The sequence below is a fragment of the Pezoporus wallicus genome, unplaced genomic scaffold (assembly GCF_028554395.1).
Source record: "Pezoporus wallicus isolate ANWC-B61680 ecotype Strahan unplaced genomic scaffold, APGP_CSIRO_Pwel_v1 contig_6658, whole genome shotgun sequence".
Lineage (NCBI taxonomy): Eukaryota > Metazoa > Chordata > Aves > Psittaciformes > Psittacidae > Pezoporus > Pezoporus wallicus.
This window is the reverse complement of record NW_026642312.1, coordinates 4,442,612-4,464,488: the sequence shown is the minus strand read 5'-3', so window position 1 is coordinate 4,464,488 and position 21,877 is coordinate 4,442,612. Positions and strand designations below refer to the sequence as shown.

Sequence of the window (21,877 nt, the reverse complement as noted above, 5' to 3'; positions counted from 1 at the left end):
TCTTTATTGCCTTTAACCAGGCAGAAGCCCTGGCAGAGGCCCATGTGCCATCACAACTGCATTAAAAAAATAGTGCAACAGAATGTTTAATTGATCAACACAGGAGAGTCAAGAAAATGTAGATTTTGAATAGTATTTATGTTCCATTTTTCATTTCGGTCACCCAACTGAAAATCTACTGCACTGAGCCAAGCATTTTGCCCTTCTCTATAGACATCAAAAGCATTATTAAGTGGTTTCTTCACTGTATTTGCAGACCCTGCACTGAAGGCAGCGCACACACAGCAAATACATTATTGCTACACGGCAACAAGCAAAAAGTGGGGTTTATGCCCAAATTCTCAATGTCCAAGCTATAGTGAAGTGAAAGTTACTACAGAAATCAGACAGCAGAGGTCATTGACCCTGATCAACCTGTAGTAACTCTGACCTTTAGACCATAGCTCACTTTTCTCCAGCTGTTTTTTCCTGTTGCTGTAAATGTTTGACAAAAAGTGATAAGCCATTAGAAATCACAGTCCTTCTGTATTTCTTTCCTAGTCAGTGCAGCGGAAGCAGATGCAGTAACATAGGTGTCATTACAAAAAGTATTTGTACTAACTATGTGGATCATTCTACACAATAGACATGTTCTCTTTCTGGCAACGTTCATGGTTTTAAATTAAGTAGAAATGAACCTTGCCCTGAGGAGTTCAGTTTAATTTGGTTGGCAGTCATAACCTCCAATAACACGTGGAAGGGCAACAAAAAGGTTTCTGGCAAAACAAGATTGCTCCTGATAATACTGAGGATAATCCCTGACTGCTGTCATCTGTAAGGATATTTTCACAGATTCTTAAATACATGAGAACAAACATGTCCTCGGAAAGACTTATAAGCAGTCTCTTAACAATGGTTATTGTTATCTCTATTACCAATATATATATATATATATATAAAAATATATATATATACACACACACATAAAATCATTCTAATCTAATGACACAAATATGTAACTATCCAAAAAGTTCACTTGAAGTTGATGGAAGCATTTCAGGTAAAGAACTGTATGCCTCAAATGATAACTACAGTTATTAGGAATGGGATATTCTGGAAGACAAATACAGCCCTTTTTTACTGATTTAAACTCAGAAGTTCCTCACCGAGCAACAGTTGCCACAGCATTTTGAATCCCCGGTAGATTAACAACAGCCGTTGGCTCCACTCACAGCATGACAGTGGGATCCCAACCAAGTTGATGGGGCCTATGTTTTAAACAGAAAATCCAGTGTATCTAATATATGTGAAAAGGTCCTTGCTGCATTTAAGCAATATAATTTGATGATGCACAACCTGCAGACCTTGAGAAGAGTCACAAAGTTCTGAAAATACTTTTTCTGCGTGGAAACAGATATGTATCAATCATTCAAGTATTACCTAGCTTGAAATCTAGACATATATAAACAGACTTGATTTCCTTATTAGTGAAAACTATTAAACGGTGATTTCTCCTGTAATATAATTCCAGACCAGGTTTTTTAAACTCTAGAAAAACCTTATCTCTCACTGAAAACGCCAGTGGCATAGATTTTTTCTTGGTTGAAATGTCAGTAATTCATAGGCCAAACCCCACTGCAGAGCCAAGCACCTCCTCAGAAGTAGTTTCTAAAACAAGTAGATCTGGAGTCTATATCATGGCTGTGTCTGATGGTACAGAGTCATTATGTCTGTCCCTAAATTTATGTTCGATGCAGTACTACTACGTATTTTACAGCACATAGTAGGTGTGCAAAACAGGAATCACAAGTCACACTTTTATTCAGAAAGTTTGATTCCTCGGGTAGCTGCTGATCATAGCCTAGCTCAGAAGGAAGCAAACACCAGTGGGAAGAAAACACATTGGTCAATACTGAGGCTTCAGAGTCAGCATTTAGCATCAGTGCAACCGCCTGGGCCATGCTCCTGGTGCAGCAGTAAACATTATTGTGTACACAGTACACCCAAGATGACTGCTCCCTGTCTTCATGCTGGGAATCTACCTGCACAACAGCTACCTGCTGGTTAGGGGCAGCTTTATGAGATGTAGTGGCAAAATGGCCAGTCACCAGGAAGCATGTCCTCAAAAGGCCTTGCAGTGCATGAGGAAGATCCGGGATGCCAGTGGCTTTCAATGTATGTTTCTGTAGTCCGCAAACCTTTGTGCCTTCTGATTGTGCCAGGCTAATTTTCTGGAGGCCATACTTTGTGCTATATACCAGAGTGCCTGCTCTAGCAGTTTTTCTCCTGCCATGAAAGTGCTAGACCTCCCTAGCAGTGGTGAATCAGTTGTTCAGGAACCAGATACATGTTCACCCCAAATACTGCCATTTTTTTTTTTCATATAAACTGACATCCATTTGGGTTTCCTTAAGATAGTCTACCAGTTTCCATATCTCTGTTACTTGCTGTTCATAACCAGATGAACCATTTTTGTGGTGTGTCAGGCAACCAACTGAGGAAAAGAACTAGGACAGCACTGAAAAAAGCCAAACAACTGGGTAAGAAAATAAATGTATTTTGAACTGTTAAGCTAAAAAAAAACCAAACAACCCTGAAAAGCATTAGCTTTTGCTTTTTTAATGGTCTGAACATTCAAAATAACTCTAAAAGTATAAGTGAAGCATCTTAATGAAGTCATTTTAAAATGGAAGAAAAGATGGAAATGTCATAATACAAAAGCTGGATAGTTTTAATTTTGCAATATATATTTTGTGTTCTTTTAAGAGAGTTTTTTGAAAAAAATAAATCTAAGCATTTAAATATTACAAACCCAAACTATTTTACCAAAATAAAACCATGTTTGAAATAATCTTGTCTCTTACTCCTCCCACCCACTCTAAATATGCCCTTAATTTTGCCATAACCTTCTGTGATTCGGGTTATGTCTATTACTGTCTTCAGTTTTCACCTGTAGAATATCTGTATTTCCTCTGCTATCCAGGTAACTTGTTTGGAGCAGAGATTTTTGTTCCAGTACCTCTGTTCAGTGGCTGTTGGCACTTGACCTTGATGACAGTCAGAAGCTAATAGCAGTCTCCTAACATCCTCTTCTGTACCAAAAATTAAGAACTACTTAAGCCGTGTGCATTTCTCAGGTGAAGAACACCTAACATATTACCAAATATATGAGGATCAATAATACATTCACCAAAAACACCAAGAAGGCTGAGAGAGATTTAATTTCATTTAACTTATTTTTTTTCCTTTTCTGTTTAAACTATACTAGCCTGCCATCAGCTCACGGTTACTGGTGAGCTGTTGTGTAGCCCATACTGAAGCACTAAGAACAAAATTTTGGGATTAATTCTCTCTACATGCTGAGAAGAGGGTGTACATGTAATATCTGTTATGTAATTTAAATGACTGAATAGACAGATACAGGCAGGAATGAAATTATTCACTGGCAATTTACAGAGACTCATTTCAAAAGGTTTCATCTAATTTAAAAAAGCCTACCATGAATGACTGAAATTGGCGTATTATATACATTAATCCTGCCATGGCTTCTTAAAAGTGAATTTTGTGACATTTATCTCAGCAGATTAACAACAATGGTTTCATGTTTGGGAAATAAAGAGTAGGAATTACAAATGCACCTGGAAATTGAAGTGCCCCATTTCTTGTTTTTTTTTAATCAATTTTTCCTCATTCAGGCAAACTGAATATGCTGGAATTTCTCATATCCTCAGCACTGTGCTTGCACTTCTTAACATGCCAAGATAATTTGTCAAGATGAAAATGAGCTTGATTTTAAATTAAAGTTGATTTTTAAAGTTTTAAGTAGGAGTTTTCTCGCCTTGCCTTTCTGAGAGGGAGAACACGGAAGAGCTGAATGTAATAGCATAGCCCACATGTTTCATTGCAGCACTTTGCTGTAATTATATAGCTACTGGAGAGCCACACCAAGCCTTCACAATTTCCTGATCTTTTTTTGCTTGCATAGACCAGTATCATTTATCCCACCAGCTTGAAAACGATACTATTGAAAGCACTGATATGGTTAAAGTTGAGGGAAAAAGAGTTTTAAAAGTGTAACTTGGGCACGTGCCACCTCTGCACTCCAAGTCCAGACTTGAACTACCATTCACTCTGCTGCTGACATGATGGCCAGAGGCTTAATGCAAAGGATTTAATAACTGTTTGGACATTGAGAGATGAAAGTTGCTACAACTCGTTGATCAACTAGAAGGGTAAAAAATAGGTGCCACAATGGAAAATGAAATAATACGTACATGCGTGCACTTCATCAGCATAGAATTTCGCTTTATCCTTAATGAATGAACTTCCATTTTCTTCCTTAATAAGATTCTTGCCAACTCACCAGAGACGATCTGATAACTCTGTTATCTGCCCCCGGCAGAGTACAACGTTTTAATGTATGCTGCCTGAGCTACTTAGGCTGGCAAGACCTGAAAACAAATTATTAAGCTAAAAAGGTTGTTGTGTTTTACTGAAGAGTCCTATTTTCCTGTTGGAAATCTCAGGCTGAGGAAGGAGAGGTAGGGTTTGAAGAAGAGCACTCACAAGTAACACATTCAGCCTGAAGGGTGGAAGGCTGTTCGCAGGGCCACAAGTTCCTGCGCCCTGCAGCACCCACCATCCCCAAAGCTTGTCCGACTTCAAGTTGCACGCCGTGTTTGCCCTTGGTTTGAGGTGCAATGTAGAACCTGTGTTAGCAGTAGTGTGCCTGACCCCCGCACTCCACCCGGTGCAATCGTTGCCCAGGGCACGAACGCGTCCCCCTGCCGCGGCGGGCGCCTCCACGGTTACCAACCGCCCCGTCCCGCCCGCCCTTGGCAAGGGGCCCCGCCCGCGGCGGCAGGGCCAGGCGCTGCCGGAGGGGGGCAGCCACGCAGCAGCCACCATCGGGCTGCCCCGAAGCCCGGCGTGGCCCGGTGCAGCGCCTCACACGGACCCCTTCCTCCCGGGTCGGCCGCCTCCATCAACTCCACCAGGCGGCGCTCGCAGCGAGAGCGGCGCTCTATCCCATCAGCTCAGTGGTGCGGTCTCTACGGTGCCCGCACCAAGTACCCGCGCGGCTCCGCCCCCCACGGTCACACCACCCGCTCGGCCGGCGCTGCGTCAGCCCGGCAAGATGGAGACCGTCGAGGAAGGTAGCGCGCTCGACCCGCGATCGCCGCCAACCCGCGGGTCCCGGCCGAAGAGGGGCTCTGCACGGGAAGCCTCGAGGGGTGGAGGGTGGACGCGGGGCGGTGGGGGGGGAAACATCACGCGGCCTAGTATTTGCTCTGCTGGCCTGCTGCTGTTTACGCTCGAAGGGGGGACACTTAGTGTACCTGGCGGCAGGTGCCCGGGCAGGCCTCCCCCCTAACCCCCCATCCCTCCTCTACTGGGCCCGGCGTGAGGCGGGGGAAAGGGGGAGAGAGAGAGGGCGGGCGGCGCGCACGGGGGTAGCGCGCGCGGGGGTGCCCCTTACATAACCGCGGCCGTTGGGAGCTGGGCGCTGCGCGGCGGTGGGGGCGGGGAGGGCGGTGCTGTGGTAACACGGCACCCGGCGTGGGGCAGGTCCGGTCGGTCGGTACCCGGTGCGGGGTGCCGCCGGCCTTGCGCTTGTAGGGAGGGGGCTGTGTGAGAGGAAACCGTGGGAGCCGTGGCACAGCGTGAGAGGCCGTGAGGGAGGGACCAGCCCGAAGCCTCTGTGAAACCCTCGCCAGGTCCCGGCGTCGCTTAGGTGGCAGACGCTGTTGTACCCGGCCCTGTAGCTTAGCGAGTGCAAAACATACGCTTCCATCTGATTAGTAAGAGCAGCTTTAGCTGCTGCTTGTTTTGCAGCCTTAACTTTATGCTGAGAAAATGTACTTTGAAAAATGAAATAGTGAAATGATGGAGGGGCTGGCATGTTTTACTGGCTCTTCCACAAGGGGCTGACACATAGCAACTTACCTCATTTTAAAAAGTTAAGTTGTCAAAGAGGTCATAGTCATGTTCTTTTAATGCTTAGTTAGCGTTTTTAAGGTTATTGCTTTACTTGGGATAAACGAGGGTATGTTTCATCAGCACTTTTGCTCGGCTCAGAGAATGTTGAGGAGCTGCATAGTTCAAGCTGATGATGCGGAACTTTGATAAGCCAGTAGTTCATACTGTAGTGTAAACCAAAATAAATAAAGGATACGTGTTGTGCCATGTTTCTTGAAGTATTTGAGCTTTGTTTGTCAACCTAAGCAATAACTACAAATACGTATTGCAGCAAGGAAGCAGTTCCAAGGAAAGTGCTTTGTGTCTTGGCTTTTGTTGCTTTGGCATAATTCTGAATGTAGTTTTTTTTATCTAGTGGCGCTGGATTTTCCAGCTTGAGAGAATTAAAAAGAAGAAAGCTAAAGAGAATGCAAAACCATGAAACACTGGATGAAGAAAGACGGCACCTGGGTTGTGCTGTAGATATCTTTTGTGCTTATCCAAACTAATATTTATTAAATTAGTGTGTTTAATATCTAACAACTTTTCAGACTGCTTGCTGCAACCTTGGCCTGCCTCAGTACGCCAACAGTTGCTCGCAGTGGTGAAATTAACAACCTGAAGCTTTGATTGCTTGGCCCGCAGTTGCCTGAAAAACCTGGACTGTTGCAAACTGTGGTTTCTTGGAAATGTCCAGCTGAGTTCCCACCACTCCAGTAGTTGGTGAATCCATCTTGGTGGATTTCATTCAGACACTATCTCTGTACCTTGTTACGAGCTGTTATTAACAGTGGTAATGAAGAGAAAGCAGAGAGGGCTGTTGTATCTAAAGGCATTGTCTCATTTATATATATATATAAAAAAACACACAAATACATATACATGTAGTCTCAGATACCATTTCATAGCCTTATCAATGTTACCCTTGAAAGCTCTGAATAGTAGCATGAAAGTAGTCTATATATACACTCGCTTTCCATAAATACCACAAGAATGTTACAACTTCTACAGTTTCAGACTTCAGTTCCCACTATTAGAATTTCACAACACTTGCCAGGATGCTGAAGAGGCTTCCCAAGGTTATAAAGCTCTAAACAAGAGTAGCAGAAAAGACTGTTTGTGCCTTAAGGAAGAGGAAGTACCTGCTCTGGTGTTGGTGTGTGCCTGAACTTTTGTCGCAGTGTCAGATGCACTTCCTTAGCTGTTGATAGCCCACTAACGACATTACGATCGTTGTGTTTCTGATGGATTTTGTGCTTTACTGAATTACATTGTGGAGCTAGAAAATGTGACTGGATGGTGAGAGCTCAGATAAGAGAGGCTGTGGAGGGTAATAAAGGCTAGATCAAAGCAGCAGCTTCACCTCAGAATGGTTGTTTCTTCTCTAGCACCTGAAAGGGACAGATACCAGGTTTTGCTGAGAGGTGCTTCTGTTTCTTTCTAGTTAAATCAGTTTGTTGCAAAATAACAACATAATCTCCACTTTTGAATGCTACCTCAGTGAACATTCAGTTAGAGAGGTGATAGAGAATTGCTCTCTGGGGGAACAAAAAAGAGCTATTACCCAAGGTCATTCTTTCCAAAACACATACATGAAGGACAGGGCACAAAGCGTCTGTGCAAGTGGAAAAACAGCGTGTATGACGCAGTGGAATTCCCTCTGAATGTGACAGTAGGTCATAAGTAGCTTTACATTTTGGCCCTCAGCAATGTTTATCGATTTGAAGATACCAGCTGCTTAACAGTCCAGATTGTTAAACTCATAATATGTTTATTTGGATTTATAAAACAAGTGGGAATATCTAGAAAGTCTCATATCCTTTGAAAAAATAAAATGTAGGTTTAACTTATTTTAGTAAGCTAGCAGAAGAAAACCTTTTCCAAAGAAAGAATTAATTTGCTTTCAGTAAATTACATTTTTTCTTCTTAGCAGTCTTGAGGATAAGCGAACTGCTGTGGAAGCCAACAGACCATTAATGACTGGGTTCAGAGATCTCTGGGGCTCTTCCAGAGAGCAGTGTGCTCTTAACTTACTGTCTTTCATGCCAGAGAGTGTTCTTAGAGCAGCGGTTTCACATCCTCTCTTGTGCTTGTTTGACCCTTTATGAGGCTTATCCAGTGTACAAAGTTGTCAACTTGCTGTAGTTGAAATAGCTCTGTTGGAGGAAATGCCGGAGAAAGGTGGGCATGCTGCAGTCGGTGGGTGGGTCCTGCCTCTCAGATGAAGAGGCCTGTCCTGAGCAGCCATTTGGAAATACTCTCTGTGGCAAAAAAATAATTCATTAGTTGGAGTAGTGGGTCTGGTCGGCCTTGTCCTCAGAGAAACCAGGGGCTCTTGATGTTTGCAGCGATATGTCATTGCCCAATATGGCTGCGACAGAAGTACTCTTTTATGTCTCTTTGTAGCATCTTTAATGTGGTACTGAATACATGTTTTTGTTAATTCGGGGGGGTTGGCATATACAAATAAATTTAAATCTCTTTTTTATAAATAGAAAATTATATTTTTACTTTAGAATCATTTAAATTCTTACACTTTTTGTGTAGAAACTAATACTGTGCAGACTATGGATATAGAAGAATATTCACATTTGAATGTTTGGTATCTTTTGGAAGTTCTTGTAAAAAAAAACATTAACTTAGAATCATAGAATAATCAGGGTTGGAAAGGACCTTAAGATCATCTAGTTCCAACCCCCCTGCCATGGGCAGGGACACCTTACGCTAAATCATATCACCCAAGGCCTCATCCAACCTGGTCTTGAACACTGCCAGGGATGGAGCATTCACAACCTCCCTGGGCAACCTGTTCCAGTGCCTCTTTCAACCAAGAACAAAGATAAGTGATTCACACTTGGAACTACGTATTTTCAATATTCTTACATCAGTACTTTAAGCTGGTAATTTACTAATGAGGGTCTCTGATGTGTTACAGTTTCTGCATGTTACAGTGATGCAGGTTTGCTGGATGGTGGTTGATAGAGAAGTAATTTACAAAAGAGAAAATCCTGAACTTAAAATCTTCTCTAAAAATAGATGGATTATGTTCATTTTCTTAATAGAAGTAAAAGAAGTAGTGAAGGGAAGATACCGTTTCTCCATAAGTAAATTTACTCAGACAAGCTGTGGATGCCCATCCCTGGAAGTGTTCAAGGCCAGGCTGGATGAGCTTTAAGCAGCCTGGTCTGGTGGAAGGTGTCTCTACCTGTGGCAGGGGGTGTGAATTAGATGATCTTTAATGTCACTTCCAACCCAAACTTGTCTATGATTCTGTGAAATCAAGAACTTGTTTTCTATTTATATTTAGTTGTGTATTTAAATGCTCTGGATAACTGAGTGGTATTAAAATACCATCTGTTCTTTAGAGGGAGAGGTTTACACTCATTATTTTTGTCCATAAAACATTTTGCACACTTTGGTGTAAGAAAATGTCAAAAAAAAATAGAATAAAGAAGGTGTCGGACTTACTGGAATATTAATGAAATTGAAATCATGAAATAAGAAGTGGAAAATGTCTTTCCTTTTGTGACTAGACTGTAGATTGCTAAATGGATGGCCTTATTCAACTGGAGTAAACTTAATACTCACAGAATACCTGTTTCTGTTTATTTTGATGGATTATTTTTTTCCCTTAATCAGGAGCACCAAGGACCATCCATGTTAGGTTCAAGAGTAGCAAGTGGCATGTCTAAGTCATTGTTAGGGTTAGTAAATCTCATCTGCTCAGTCTTCATTTAAGTTGTCCAAAACGTAAACGATTTTTTTTCCATTTTAAAGTCTCTGCTTGCTGGAAGATTATCCTTAACACTTATGTTTGTTTAGCAATAACGTTTTTAGGCAAAGAGCACTTCTGTGTGGAGTTTTACTGTATTTATTTCCTAGAAATCGTAAAAATACACTGTTCTGAGGTTTTGGTTGGTTGGTTTTGGTGTGGTTTTTTTTTTTTTTAATAATGCAAACGGGCAGATAATATTTTTCTTGCTTTTTTTGGTGATCTCTTAGAGTTCATGTCCTGCTTCAGATGAAATCTCTTTCATCCTCTTTCAATGTATTCTAGTTTGATTTTGCTACATGGCAAAGCTTCTGGAATTTAACTGTATAATTTGTCTTGTAAATTTGACTTCTTTAAGCAGCAGTGTAATAAGCTTTGTGTCCTTGTCAGCAGATATATGCAGAGTCTGTCGGTCTGAAGGAACTCCTGAGAAACCTCTCTATCATCCATGTGTGTGTACTGGGAGTATTAAATTTATTCATCAGGAATGGTGAGTTCTGTCTTTGTGGGGTTTTAATTATTTGTTGTTAATAAAACACGTGTTTCTAAAACCAATACATCCTAAGTCTTCAGGTTAGCTAGTAAGAAAATCCAGGTTTTGCCAGAAGTGTTAGGGGTTTGATGTTTTTTATTTGATGGTTCATTACAGTTCACAAAGAATTTAGTGATTTTACGTGAAAAGGAAGTACTGACAATTGTTTGTGTTTAGGACTACAGTTCTGCTCATATGTCAGCTTTATGAAAACTGAGCAGAAAAGTCAGTATGCTGGGGCATTTTCTGCCCAATTCTAGTTGTGAATAAAAAGAACAACTAACCTCATAGCAAGAAATAAAAATACCATAGTACTTTCGGATCATTTTGAGGTGTGTGTTTGATCAAAGAAATTAGCTGAAGTGAAAACAGTAATTGTGGCCTAAAGCACACATTCCTTTTGAAGGTATTTTAATAGCCATTCTTTTGCAAATACAAGAGTTCTAAATCTTAGCTGTGTGCATATATGTGTCATCTCAAAGTATTTATAAGGAATAGTGTCACTTGTTTGTGTCCATGCTGGGATATGTTTCAGTTTATTAGCCTTTTTAATAACATACTCCAAGAATGTACTTTATCAATAAATAAAGTGATGGACTTGAGGAATTGCTATTTCTCATAGTCAGCTTATCTTTATAACTTTGCGAAACTTACTTGATGGCCTAAATGGCGTTAATAAGTGTGCTGATTGAAGTCCTGCTTGATAGTACAAGTAGCCTGATTTATGTTTGAAAACAGAGAATTACTGTGTTTTCCTTAAGGGAGGGGTAAAGCAGGAGATGTAATAGCATGTGTTAATATGATCACTTTTTATTGCAGCTTAGTTCAGTGGCTTAAACACAGCAGAAAAGAATACTGTGAATTATGTAAGCACAGATTTGCTTTCACACCAAGTAAGTGTTTTACTGCTCCTATTTTTTTAATTTCTTTTGTTATTTTTTTCTTAGTATATGTGAAATGTTTACTTTTTCACTCAGCATGGTAGATCTAAACTTGCATTTTAACATACATTCTTGTTTGAATTGCAGTTCCTATGCATATTATTGCAGACTGTGAATTGTTTAAATAATGGATAATCTGGTCTTTTATAATCTTACATGAGCCATAAAAGAAGTGTTGTTCTGCACCTTTTGTGACTGCTTCAGTCCCATTCTTTTGTTGCCAACATTACAGCATATGTCATGTTTTCAGCTTCATTGATAAATTTTGAGTATTTGAAAGTTTGAATGTTAGGGTGAAACCACAGCAAAATTTGAATTTGAAAAACATTTGTTAGTTGCCTTTGAACTATCCATCTGCAACACTACCACCTGACTTCTCTGTCAGTTTAGATTCAAATGATCTTGACAGATAATGCAAAAAAATGCTCCACTTGTATTTCAGTCAAAATATAGTAAATGTCCAATATTGCATCACTTGTTATGTTAGATTCAACTAAGTAAGTTACGCAGCTTATGGTGAACAGCGGTATCTTTATGTAGTTCCCAGAGGATTCTTAATTACATTCTAACAGATAGTAGTAGAAATAAATTAGGTCATTTGGCTTGGTGGCAGGCTAGGCTCGTTATTTAGTATTGCCAACTTACTGCCTGTTGAACAGGTAAAGCGGTTCTTGTATACCTGTTTTTCTCATTAAATCTATTTGTGCCAATTTATTCTTTGCAGCTGCTGAGCTCAATTCTTCATGGTGCAGACATGTATTTAAAAAAAAAAAACTGTTGAGTATCTGCACTGTTCATGTCTTGAGAAAAAAGAGGACATGAAGCTCTAATTGAAATGCGCTTTATATGTGTGTTACTATTTGCACTAGAAAGCTTGTTCACTGTCCTTATCAACAGAAATGTTCCTGCAGAAGTTTAATCCTTGCCTGACACAGCTGTTGGTAGCACAGCTTGTAATGTAGCTGCAGTTTATGGACATATGAGAAAATGTAATTGAATTACTGTGGTTTTAACAAGTTAGCATTTGTCAGAGGAGCCTTGAAATTGATAGTAAGTGAACCTTTTTCTTCACTGTGTAATAAAGCACTTCCTCCACATTCAGCCTCTAGCAAAGGTCGTCTTATCCTCCTGTCACACACTGGCCACTCCCCAGGCTGAGCACCTTCAGCTGGTAATGTTTTCTTCTTCCCATTGCACATTGCACAGTGTGGTTTGGTTGGTTTGTTTTTCTTTTCTGCCAGGCTGCACACAGTAGCGTATGTCAGGTATCTAGCACAGATTCCTCCAGCCCTCTCTACCCAGCGCTTCTTGTTTCATTGTTTCCCTCATGCCCAGCACTCATGCAGTTACAGTGTCCTTAGTTTCTCTTACCCTTCTTTATTTGGACTCTAATGTGGATGTGCTGTCTGGAAGCTGGGTCTCTTTGCAGGAGCTGGGAAAGAGTCACTGGTGCTGGGGAGAGAACGATAAGGCAGAGGCAGGATTGATGTATGTGCCAGTCATCCAGAACGAAGGTGGATCTGGTCTATAACCATGTCATGTTTAAATCACTTTCAGATATAATTCTCCACAGGATGTGGTTGCATAAACACATGTATATAATTAGAATCTGTGCTTCAACAGACGTGCAGTAAGAGTGCAGAGAATAATAGTGCAGTAATAGCAGCACCTCCTCTTTTAGTTTAGCTTGGTTTTCTTGTTAAGACTGTTGCTGTCATCCTGTCAAAAAGGCTCCTTTGCTAGCATAACTTTTTGCATATGGAGTATTCATAAAATATTCCTAGGGCATATATTCTTTAAGTTTTGTAACATCTTGTGACTTCTTTAGCACCTGAGCTACAAAGTTAGTTACTGTTTGTAGAGGAAGGAAAGAGTAGAAGGTTCAACTTGCGTCTTGGCAGGAGTACAAAGGAACTGATTTTTCTTCTGGATAATGGCACCATTCTCTCAAAATGTTTAGTCATGTAGGCTAATGACTCTATTTTCAAATGCACACTTTGAAGCTAAATTCATGTTTTAAATACTCATTTTCTGCAGTTCTCCAGTTACAAATTCATACAGCTGTTTTAAAAAGTGATTGTTCCTTTTTAACCTGGATGTTTTCTTTCTGAGTTTTTAAAGAGCCAGCTACTGTGTATTCTTTTCCTCCCTACACATGCACTTTCTTTTGTCATGTGCTAGGGTGCACTTTTCTTGATGCTACACTAAATGTTCGTAAGCACTCACCAGTGAAAGACTGCATTTCCCAAGAGAAGATAGTTTTCAAAACTTCTCTTTTCTGTAGAAGGTAACAGTAACATAAATATTTTTAAAAACACAAATATGGAGGTAGACTAGCCTGATCTTTGGGGATTGGGGTTTATTTCTCTGCTTCCTAAGTGGTCATTATGATGTCACAAACATAGCTAGTAACAAAGATTGTAAAATAGAAGGAGGGTACATGGGTAGGCTACTCTTCAGTTTATAAATTATTTTATAATAAGCTTTTGATTTATGCATGCATTGTTCCTAGTTCAAGGGTTGCATGTATTTGGACCTAACTGTATTGCTGTAATCCTGTTTTGTTACTGTTCTTCCTCTTTCTTGTTATTTGCCACCTTTGTTCACATGTAATAGTTAATAGGAAAGTTTGTTGGATTGGGAACTGTTTGTTCCTTTGATCATTTGGATTGATTGGACTCCTAAACTATCCTATGGCATACTGAGATTCTCCACATTAAATACTTACGGTTGTTGTTGGGGTTGTTTTGTGTTTTTTATTAAGCCATAAGCCTTGATACTTTTATTGATCATCTTTAAAGCCTTTTGGATGTGACTAACCTATCTAGCTTAATATGAAAGTGTTCATGGTTCACAGATTTAAAGGCAAAGAAAAATTAGTAGCTCTCTGAAATAATTGTAAATTATTAAATTATATGTTTGTATTTTTAAGAAACTTGTGCAAAAACCAGCCCTTAGTAATTGCATGTTGTTTGTAGACTTCATTAAGTTCCAAGCGTTTGGATCTTTAATTTTGTACAAAACTATCTGTAGAAAGGTATGTAATTATACTAAGTGACCCATTTTCTTGGGCTTGTTATTTGAAGTAATTAAGATTTTATTGACAAATATAATGGGCTGTTTTTTTTTTTTTACTTGTTCATTTTGACAAACTTTAATACAGTAGCCCATAGCGTCAGCATTTCTAGAAACTGTAGTTTGGAAAACCAAACTTCTGAAAGAAAATACTACATGCTGGCACAGAATTCAGCATGTCTGCTGCCAGATTCAGGGTGTAGGGTAAACATGCAGGTGAGATACATTCAAGTGTCACGTCATATGTTTTATTAGATCCATGGCTTGCATGAGAAGGGGTGGCATTTTTTTCCTTTACCTTAGAAGTCTGCAGCAAAGTCTGTATATGTCTCAAAAGTGTGAAACAGAAACATAGAATGATTCGTGTTGGAAGGGTCTTTTGCAGATCATCTTATCCAGCCTAAAGAGTAACTCACAACCCCTGTTTTACCAAACCACTGCTTTAATCCATCATTTATAAAACACAAAGTTTTGCTTCTGAGTTACACAGTCTGGAATGGTTTGCCCAGGGAAGCTGTGAATTAGTGTGAGGTGTCCCTGCCCATGGCAGGGGGGTTGGAACTGGGTGTTCTTAAGGTTGTTTCCAACCCTACCTGTTCTGTGATTCTTATTTCATGATCAGTGCACATGGATGAGGGAGGTGGCTTCTAAATGGCTTGCAAGTGTAATAGTGAATAGCAAATTTATGGGTAAGAGGACTCTTTAAGTATGGAGATTCTGTGAAGTAGGCTAAATGTTTTACCTAATCAAAGAAAGATGTTTTACTTTCTTCCACGCTAGATATGCACCCATTCAGGTTATGGGAAGTAAATAGGTAGACTTGAATGGGAAAAGAGTGAGACATGAAATAGGATGCAGTTGCACTGTGGCAGCTTGTCTTCTCTGAGTAGTAGATGTGCTGTGCATTTATTTGAATGTTCAGTTGTAATCCTAAAGCCTTAGAAGAGTGAGTATGTAGAGGTGCTAAAATTTACAACCACTTCAGTTTTCCTGAGTTGAGCATCCATTTTCTACAATCCCCTGTGTAAGTGTTGAGTAATTCCTGAAATATGCATTTTTCTAAAAAAAAAAAAACACCAAACAAAACTTTAAACCATCCCAGCTTTTCCCTAATAAATAAATGATAAATGCAAAGTTAATGTTTTCCTTGTAGGCTCTGTTAAAGTTCCAAAGTGTTGAGTAAAACACATTTTTGTAAAATGGAAAAAATAAGCCTCTTGAGTGTCTGCTGAGTACAGTTTTGTTTCAGTTGGCATTTTCTATAATACTGCCAAATTGTATACTAAATCCATTTTTGTAATAAGAAAATAGTAACTTGGTAGATAGTGTCAAAACATGTTTCTGTCCTGCTTTCTTTTACTGCTTTATGTTCTCACAGCTACACTTCCCTAGCGCTATGTTTGTAGCCCTCTTTTTTATAAATTCCAGTTCCTTGCCAGTTACCTGACAACTGAGAACCTTTGAAATTTAAAACAAGTTACTGTTTGCGTTACGGTTACCGTTTTGTTGTTAATTTGTGTCAAATATAATCCACATGTTGAAATGCACCAATCTCTCCACATTCTTTGACTACTTATGCACGTTGATACTACTTCTCTATGTTCTTGAGGGTTTTTTTACAATACAGAAACTATGGGAAATATCCCTGGAGAGAAAAGAGAGGTTTTTTTTTATCCTACAGAAGCTTACTCTCTGAGATTAGTAAATGGTTAGGAGTGTAGGTAAAGATAGTAAAGATGTTCATTAGAGAAAATGAGGGGATGCAAGTGGGTTGTATGAAGCAGTATTTCTCAGACTTCAAAGGGTTGTCCATGAGAGGGAAGGAAAACTTTTCTCTAGTCATTCTTAAAAAACTTACATTTCTTTATGTAGTTACAAGCATGTGATTTTTTTTCTTTCTTTTTGAAAAGTAGTCCGTTAATTAAATGGGTGAAAGTCTTCAAGCTCAGCTGTTTTCAACATAACTTAAATATCCAGGCAGCAATGTCTTTGTGCAACTTCTAACTGTAGTTTATCTTCTTTATTCAAATCTGTGATTGAAATGTAATGAAATGTAATGTAATCATTAGAGATAAATGTTTTCTAATTGTTTGCAAAAGAAGAAACTCTGTCACTGTTTTTCTTGGCTTTTGAGTAAGGACAGGTTTATGTAATATATAGGTGTTGAATTTAAAAGTTGTGAAAATACACTATTATGAAAATGTAGTGGCTGAGAGATTTGCATTGTGTTCTGTAATAGGAGTGACCTTTAAAGAAGTCTTGCATGATATGAAATAGATATCTGTTGAAAGTAAAAGGCATTCTATGTAAATTTCAAGGTCTGTAAATACTCGGTTACCTTCTGTTTTCCTGTCTGTGAGGTGCTCTCATTTTCCCCTTTTTTTTTGATTTTGTGCTGTTGGATAGCAGGTAGGAATCTAAGTTACTTAATACAAACAGATTGTCAGTATACAAAACTGCTAATTGTTCTTGTTCCTTGTACTCTTTCCTTGAACTAAGTTTATGAATAACAGACAGGGATATCTTTGAGGTACTGCAGAGTAGGAGGGCTGCTGAATTTAGAATCTGCTTTTTCTTGCAGGCTTGAGCTTATTTTGAGATAATCAGTTTCCAGTTGATAAAGCTAATAAGAAAACTTCTCCAAGTCAAGAACTAGCATGGAGTTTATTAATTTTCTCCTTCCACTCAGTACACAATGTAACAGATGTATCATGTGAAGTTTTTTCTGTTGTTTGTTTGGGGTCATCTCTTGGGAATCTGTAAAATGTGCTTATTCTTCTAGTAAGCTTTTGCCAAACACGAGCATTTTGTAGTTGGCAGGAATTTTACATAAATGTTTCTTATAAAGGAAGAACTGTTTCATAAGTGCATTTTCTACACAGTTTATTCCCCAGATATGCCTTCACGGCTTCCAATCCAAGACATCTTTGCTGGACTGGTTACAAGTATTGGCACAGCAATACGATACTGGTTTCATTATACACTTGTGGCCTTTGCATGGTTGGGAGTAGTACCTCTTACTGCATGTAAGTATTAATTTTTTGTACTGTAATAGTCTTGCAGGCAGGAAAATACGCCGCTTCCTGCAGCAAAGTTTTGTGAGGTCATTGTTGGTTTATTAAAAAAATAATAAATCTTAAGTTTGAAGACATTATTTCACTTATGTATTGCTTGGAAGTTCTAGCTGCTTGACTCTTACGCCAGTAGTGCAATGCCAGGAAGGTGTTAAGAGGTAGAAGAAAATGCATAAAAGGGCTTTAAAACTTCTTATTCCAATAAAATGCCTCTTTTCAGTTATCTTATTTCATGGACCTTTTTATTTTATACCATTTAATAGGATAGAAGAATTGTCCTGGTTTTTCTAACTATCTATAAATCAAAGTGCAGTATTTATTTTTACTTTTTAGTATGAAACCCAAAATCCCTTTACAGTCATACATAAATTGATTAGTAAAGCTCCTCTTAAAAAAAAAAAACTGAAATAAAGAACTATGAGTACTAAAGGAATTCAGTAGAAAAAGAGCACGTGTTTAAACTACTGTAGTATTCAGTTTGAAATTTACTTTTCAAAAACAAATGGAAAGAGAACTATTGATGTTTCAACAAGCTAAAAATATAGAGAAGATAAAAAGAGGTAAAAGGGATATAGTGTTCAGTGAAGGAAATGATTGGAAGTGCATCTTTCCAAACAGTAATTACCCCTTTAACAAAATAGTACTGAGGCAGTACATGCATCTCCCTAGACAGTTTCTCAATATGTTCTGTGCTTTTACTTGTAGCTGGCACTGACTTAGTTTGGGAATAGCACAGTACTGGCAGCTATGAAAAAGTGATCCTGTTTCTGCTGCCTCTCCTTCCTGTGCAAGAAAAGGAACTTTTCTAGGGCTTGAGAAAACAAGATTTACAAATTGAATTAGCACTAAAAAAGATCTGAAAATTCTTCCTTAGGTTTTTAGATGAATCTTGATTTTTTTAGCACTTTCTTTCAAAATGCAAATGTTGTGCATTTTTCTTTCTAAAGCTTCTGAAGGACAGCAAAATTATATTCAGTAGCTTAATTAAGGTAGTTATGTTTCATAACTGTCTGAAAACCTGATGCTGGCTCTTCAGTAACACTGAAATGTTACCGGAAGTCACCACCTACATCGTTATGTAAGAGTTGGGGGGAGGTTGTTTTGTTTTGTTCTGTTTTGTTTTTTTCTTACAAATGTCATTTTGGGGTTTTAATGCTTGTTTAATAAACCAATATAACTTATCTATGATTTTGATTTACAAGTGACCAGTTTGTTTTGTGGGGTTTTTTTTTACTTTGTCTTAATTTCTGTCTCTAACGTTGCGCATATATCCATGTTTGTGGATTCCTTTAAGAATTAATATACTGTGAAGGGTAATGTATTTACACAGGATGATGTCCAACGTGATAGGTTCATTCAGTCTAACAAACCTTGAAAAATCCATTTACTTCTGAAATTTGTCAGTCTCTGTCTTGGATTGATTTTGTATAATTCTTGTCTTCTTACTTCAAATGCCTGTAATGTAATCTTTCGTTTTCTGTAATACCTAAATACTTTTTAATGTAATCTTTTGCCTTCCCTGTTTCTCTCATATGGTTCATAATTTTGTGAGACTGGTTTCGTAAGGGATATTCTTCTCATTATATCTGGGAGAAGAAAGTGCAGCATAAAAGTTGTCAAACATACCAAATGAGATGTATGGTTGAACAAATTTGTCTTCCAGATTAACTTGCTCATCATGCAGTTATCCCATTGTAGGATAAATTCCACGTTCTTTTTTGGTAATTTCACTTCTTTATTGTGTACGTGCCTTATATGGTTGAGTAAAAGGAATTTATCCATCTGTGCATACCCTCAGCCTAATCCCAGCAGGTTATGATATGCTGTTGCTGTTGTGTTAACATAAAGTGTATTTACATCAGTGCATGAGAAAGCCAGTTATAAAAAAAAATAAAAAATAAACTGTAACCAAAATCTAATTTATACCATGCGTCTGTTTGTACATGCAGGTCGTATCTACAAGTGCTTGTTTACTGGCTCTGTGAGCTCACTACTGACACTGCCATTAGATATTCTATCAACGTAAGTACTTAAACAGTTTGATACAAATAACTTTTCCAGTCTGATTACTGTGAAAATGATTGCTTTGGAACGTCGCACCCCTTTCTTCCAGTTGTGCTTATTATCTTCCATCATCTTACGTGAGCAGCTGTCTGTTACCCTTTGCAAAACGAGATATGTAGCTAAAGTATTACAGTAGAAATCATTTTACTTTGAAGTTCTGTTATGCAGGATCTTTGGAGATGGAAAGCTGATTTTAAAAAATGGGCCCTAGGTAATGAAGTTTTGTATTTGAAGCCAAGAAAACTTACACTGCAAAATTATACTTAATAATTTAAAAAAATTATTTTCCTGCAGTATGACTCAGATGCCACATAGTAGGATATTAATATTCTGTTTGCTTTGTTACATTTTTACTTTTATCCACCTGGGTCTCTTATGTGATAGAGACTTTTTTAAATTTTTTTTTTCCTTCTCAATTTCCTTCTACCCGACACTTAGTTTTGAGTCAATCACCATATGCTTGCTATTGAATATTGTCTATCTTTGTCTTTTTATAAATCAGTTTTACTTAAAACAATAAATACCAGCATAACAAAGTTTCAGGCTGGTTCTTACTTTGTTTTATTATCTTGAACATGAGAAACTGAAACTGTTTGAGTAGAATCTAGTAAATTTTGAGTGAATGTCCTGTGCTGTGCAGCTGAGCCATCTCACTTGGGCTATTTGATTTGAGACATCAGGTGATGTTAATTGTTTTTTATTAATAAAGAGAAACGCTAGCTTGAGATTAGTAGCAGTGTTTTTCCTGTTATCTCCCAGTAAGTTTAGATTTTTGAGAAGAATCTGAAACAACTGAACCTAGCACCTGTTCTTGTATTTTTCTGTAGTCTAGGGAGAAAATAAAGGACTCTAGTGTCCGGTTTTAATGGCATGTGAAGCTGTGCTTTGACACATATTTCTTTGTTAGAGTCAATGATAATAGCGTTTTGCATCGTTTCATTTTAGACATCCTGTCCCTGTGGTATTCACTCTGCTGTGCAGGCACAAGTGTTTGTGTGGCTGCATTGAGAGCTAGACTAGGGGTGGCAAAATGCTATGGTGGCATATTTTAAAGAACATACTGTAATTAGTTCCCTAAGCAAATCCACTGTGGTCAAGGAGTAGTGCAAGGGTGGAAACAAGTGGGAGGGGGTACCTGGAATTAGGGATGAGAGTTGATTAAGCCAATTTAAGTACCTTTGCATTGCATGAAACCCTACTTTCAGTTGGCTAAGTGCATTTTACTTTACTGCTGCTTTACAGTTATGTATGTTTTGATAAATGAGGATTTTTAAAGTATAGAGATAATAGATGGGGTAAAGACTACCTGAAATACAGCTGTGGAAGACAAACCCTGCAGTTCCATTCTTTTGGTTAGGGTAGCTCAGCAGGTTAAATGTTTCAGTGGAGTGGATATTGTGCATGTAGCCATTGAAACAGAGCTTTTACTGTAGCATTTACTTAGCAACTATTGTATTTCCTTTGCTATTTTTGAAGATTGTTTTTCCTGAACTATTCTTGAAGCTTTTTTTCATATTGAGTCAAATCCCATTTTGCAGGAGTATTTACGTTTAAACAGTAATTTCACAAACCATACGAGAGGGAAATCTGTTCCAAATCAGTGTTTATCTTGGCATTAAAACCATTTATATGCAGGTACATACAGCCTTCCTAAAAGAAACTTGGTTTTGCATGATTTCTCAAAAGTAATTAAAAATTACATCTAGATACAGACCAGTCAGTCTCACCTGTGTACCTGGCAAAATCTTGGAGCAGATTCTCCTGGAAGGCATGCTAAGGCACATGAAAAACAACAAGGTGCTTGGTGACAGCCAGCATGGCTTCACTAAGGGGAAATCCTGCCTGACCAATTTGGTGGCCTTCTATGATGGGGCTACAGAACTGATGGGCAGGGGTAGAGCAGTTGATGTCATCTACCTGGACTGATGCCAACCTCATGAAGTTTAACCATGACAAGTGCAAGGTCCTACACCTGGGTCAGAGCAATCCCAGGCACAGCTACAGGTTGGGTAGAGAAGAGAGTCAGAGCAGCCCTACTCTGACTTGGGGGTGTTGGTCAACAGAAAATGAACATGAGCCAGCAGCCCAGAAAGCCAACCATATCCTGGGCTGCATCAAAAGCAGCGTGACCAGCAGGTCGAAGGAGGTGATCCTCCCCCCCTACTCTGCTCTTGTGAGGCCTCACCTGGAGTATTGTGTGCAGTTCTGGTGTCCTCAAGATAAAAAGGACATGGAACTGTTGGAACAAGTCCAGAGGAGGGCCACGAGGATGCTCAGGGGACTGGAGCACCTCCTGTATGAAGACAGGCTGAGAAAGTTGGGGCTGTTCAGCCTGGAGAAGAGAAGGCTGCGTGGAGACCTCATGGCAGCCTTCCAGTATCTGAAGGGGGCCTATAGGGATGCTGGGGAGGGACTCTCCATTAGGGACTGTAGTGATAGGACAAGGGGTAACAGGTTAAAACTTAAACAGGGGAAGTTTAGA

General features: G+C 38.9%; 1 protein-coding gene and 1 long non-coding RNA gene across 15 annotated transcripts in view; one reads left to right on the top strand and one right to left on the bottom strand.

The window, feature by feature from the left end:
• Positions 1-2,366: 2,366 nt before the first annotated feature.
• On the bottom strand, positions 2,367-4,757 carry LOC130609632 (uncharacterized). Its single transcript, XR_008974830.1, has 2 exons — positions 4,555-4,757; positions 2,367-2,515 (listed from the first exon to the last, which is right to left on the bottom strand). It is a non-coding gene; the product is annotated as an uncharacterized LOC130609632 (long non-coding RNA).
• Positions 4,758-4,977: 220 nt separating this feature from the next.
• MARCHF6 (membrane associated ring-CH-type finger 6) overlaps positions 4,978-21,877 on the top strand; it is a 44,919-nt gene continuing 28,019 nt past the window's right edge. For 2 of the 14 annotated variants that reach the window (XM_057428801.1, XM_057428792.1), the window contains exons 1-5: positions 4,979-5,135; positions 10,103-10,199; positions 11,061-11,134; positions 17,140-17,283; positions 19,281-19,353. In XM_057428801.1, the coding sequence (XP_057284784.1) occupies positions 5,117-5,135; positions 10,103-10,199; positions 11,061-11,134; positions 17,140-17,283; positions 19,281-19,353 (407 nt within the window). In that variant the 5' untranslated portion in view covers positions 4,979-5,116. Of the gene's footprint in view, positions 5,136-6,531; positions 6,661-7,635; positions 8,201-9,619; positions 9,642-10,099; positions 10,200-11,060; positions 11,135-17,139; positions 17,284-19,280; positions 19,354-21,877 lie in introns of those variants that run through there. The other 12 variants (XM_057428791.1, XM_057428793.1, XM_057428797.1 and 9 more) reach the window with 12 other exon arrangements.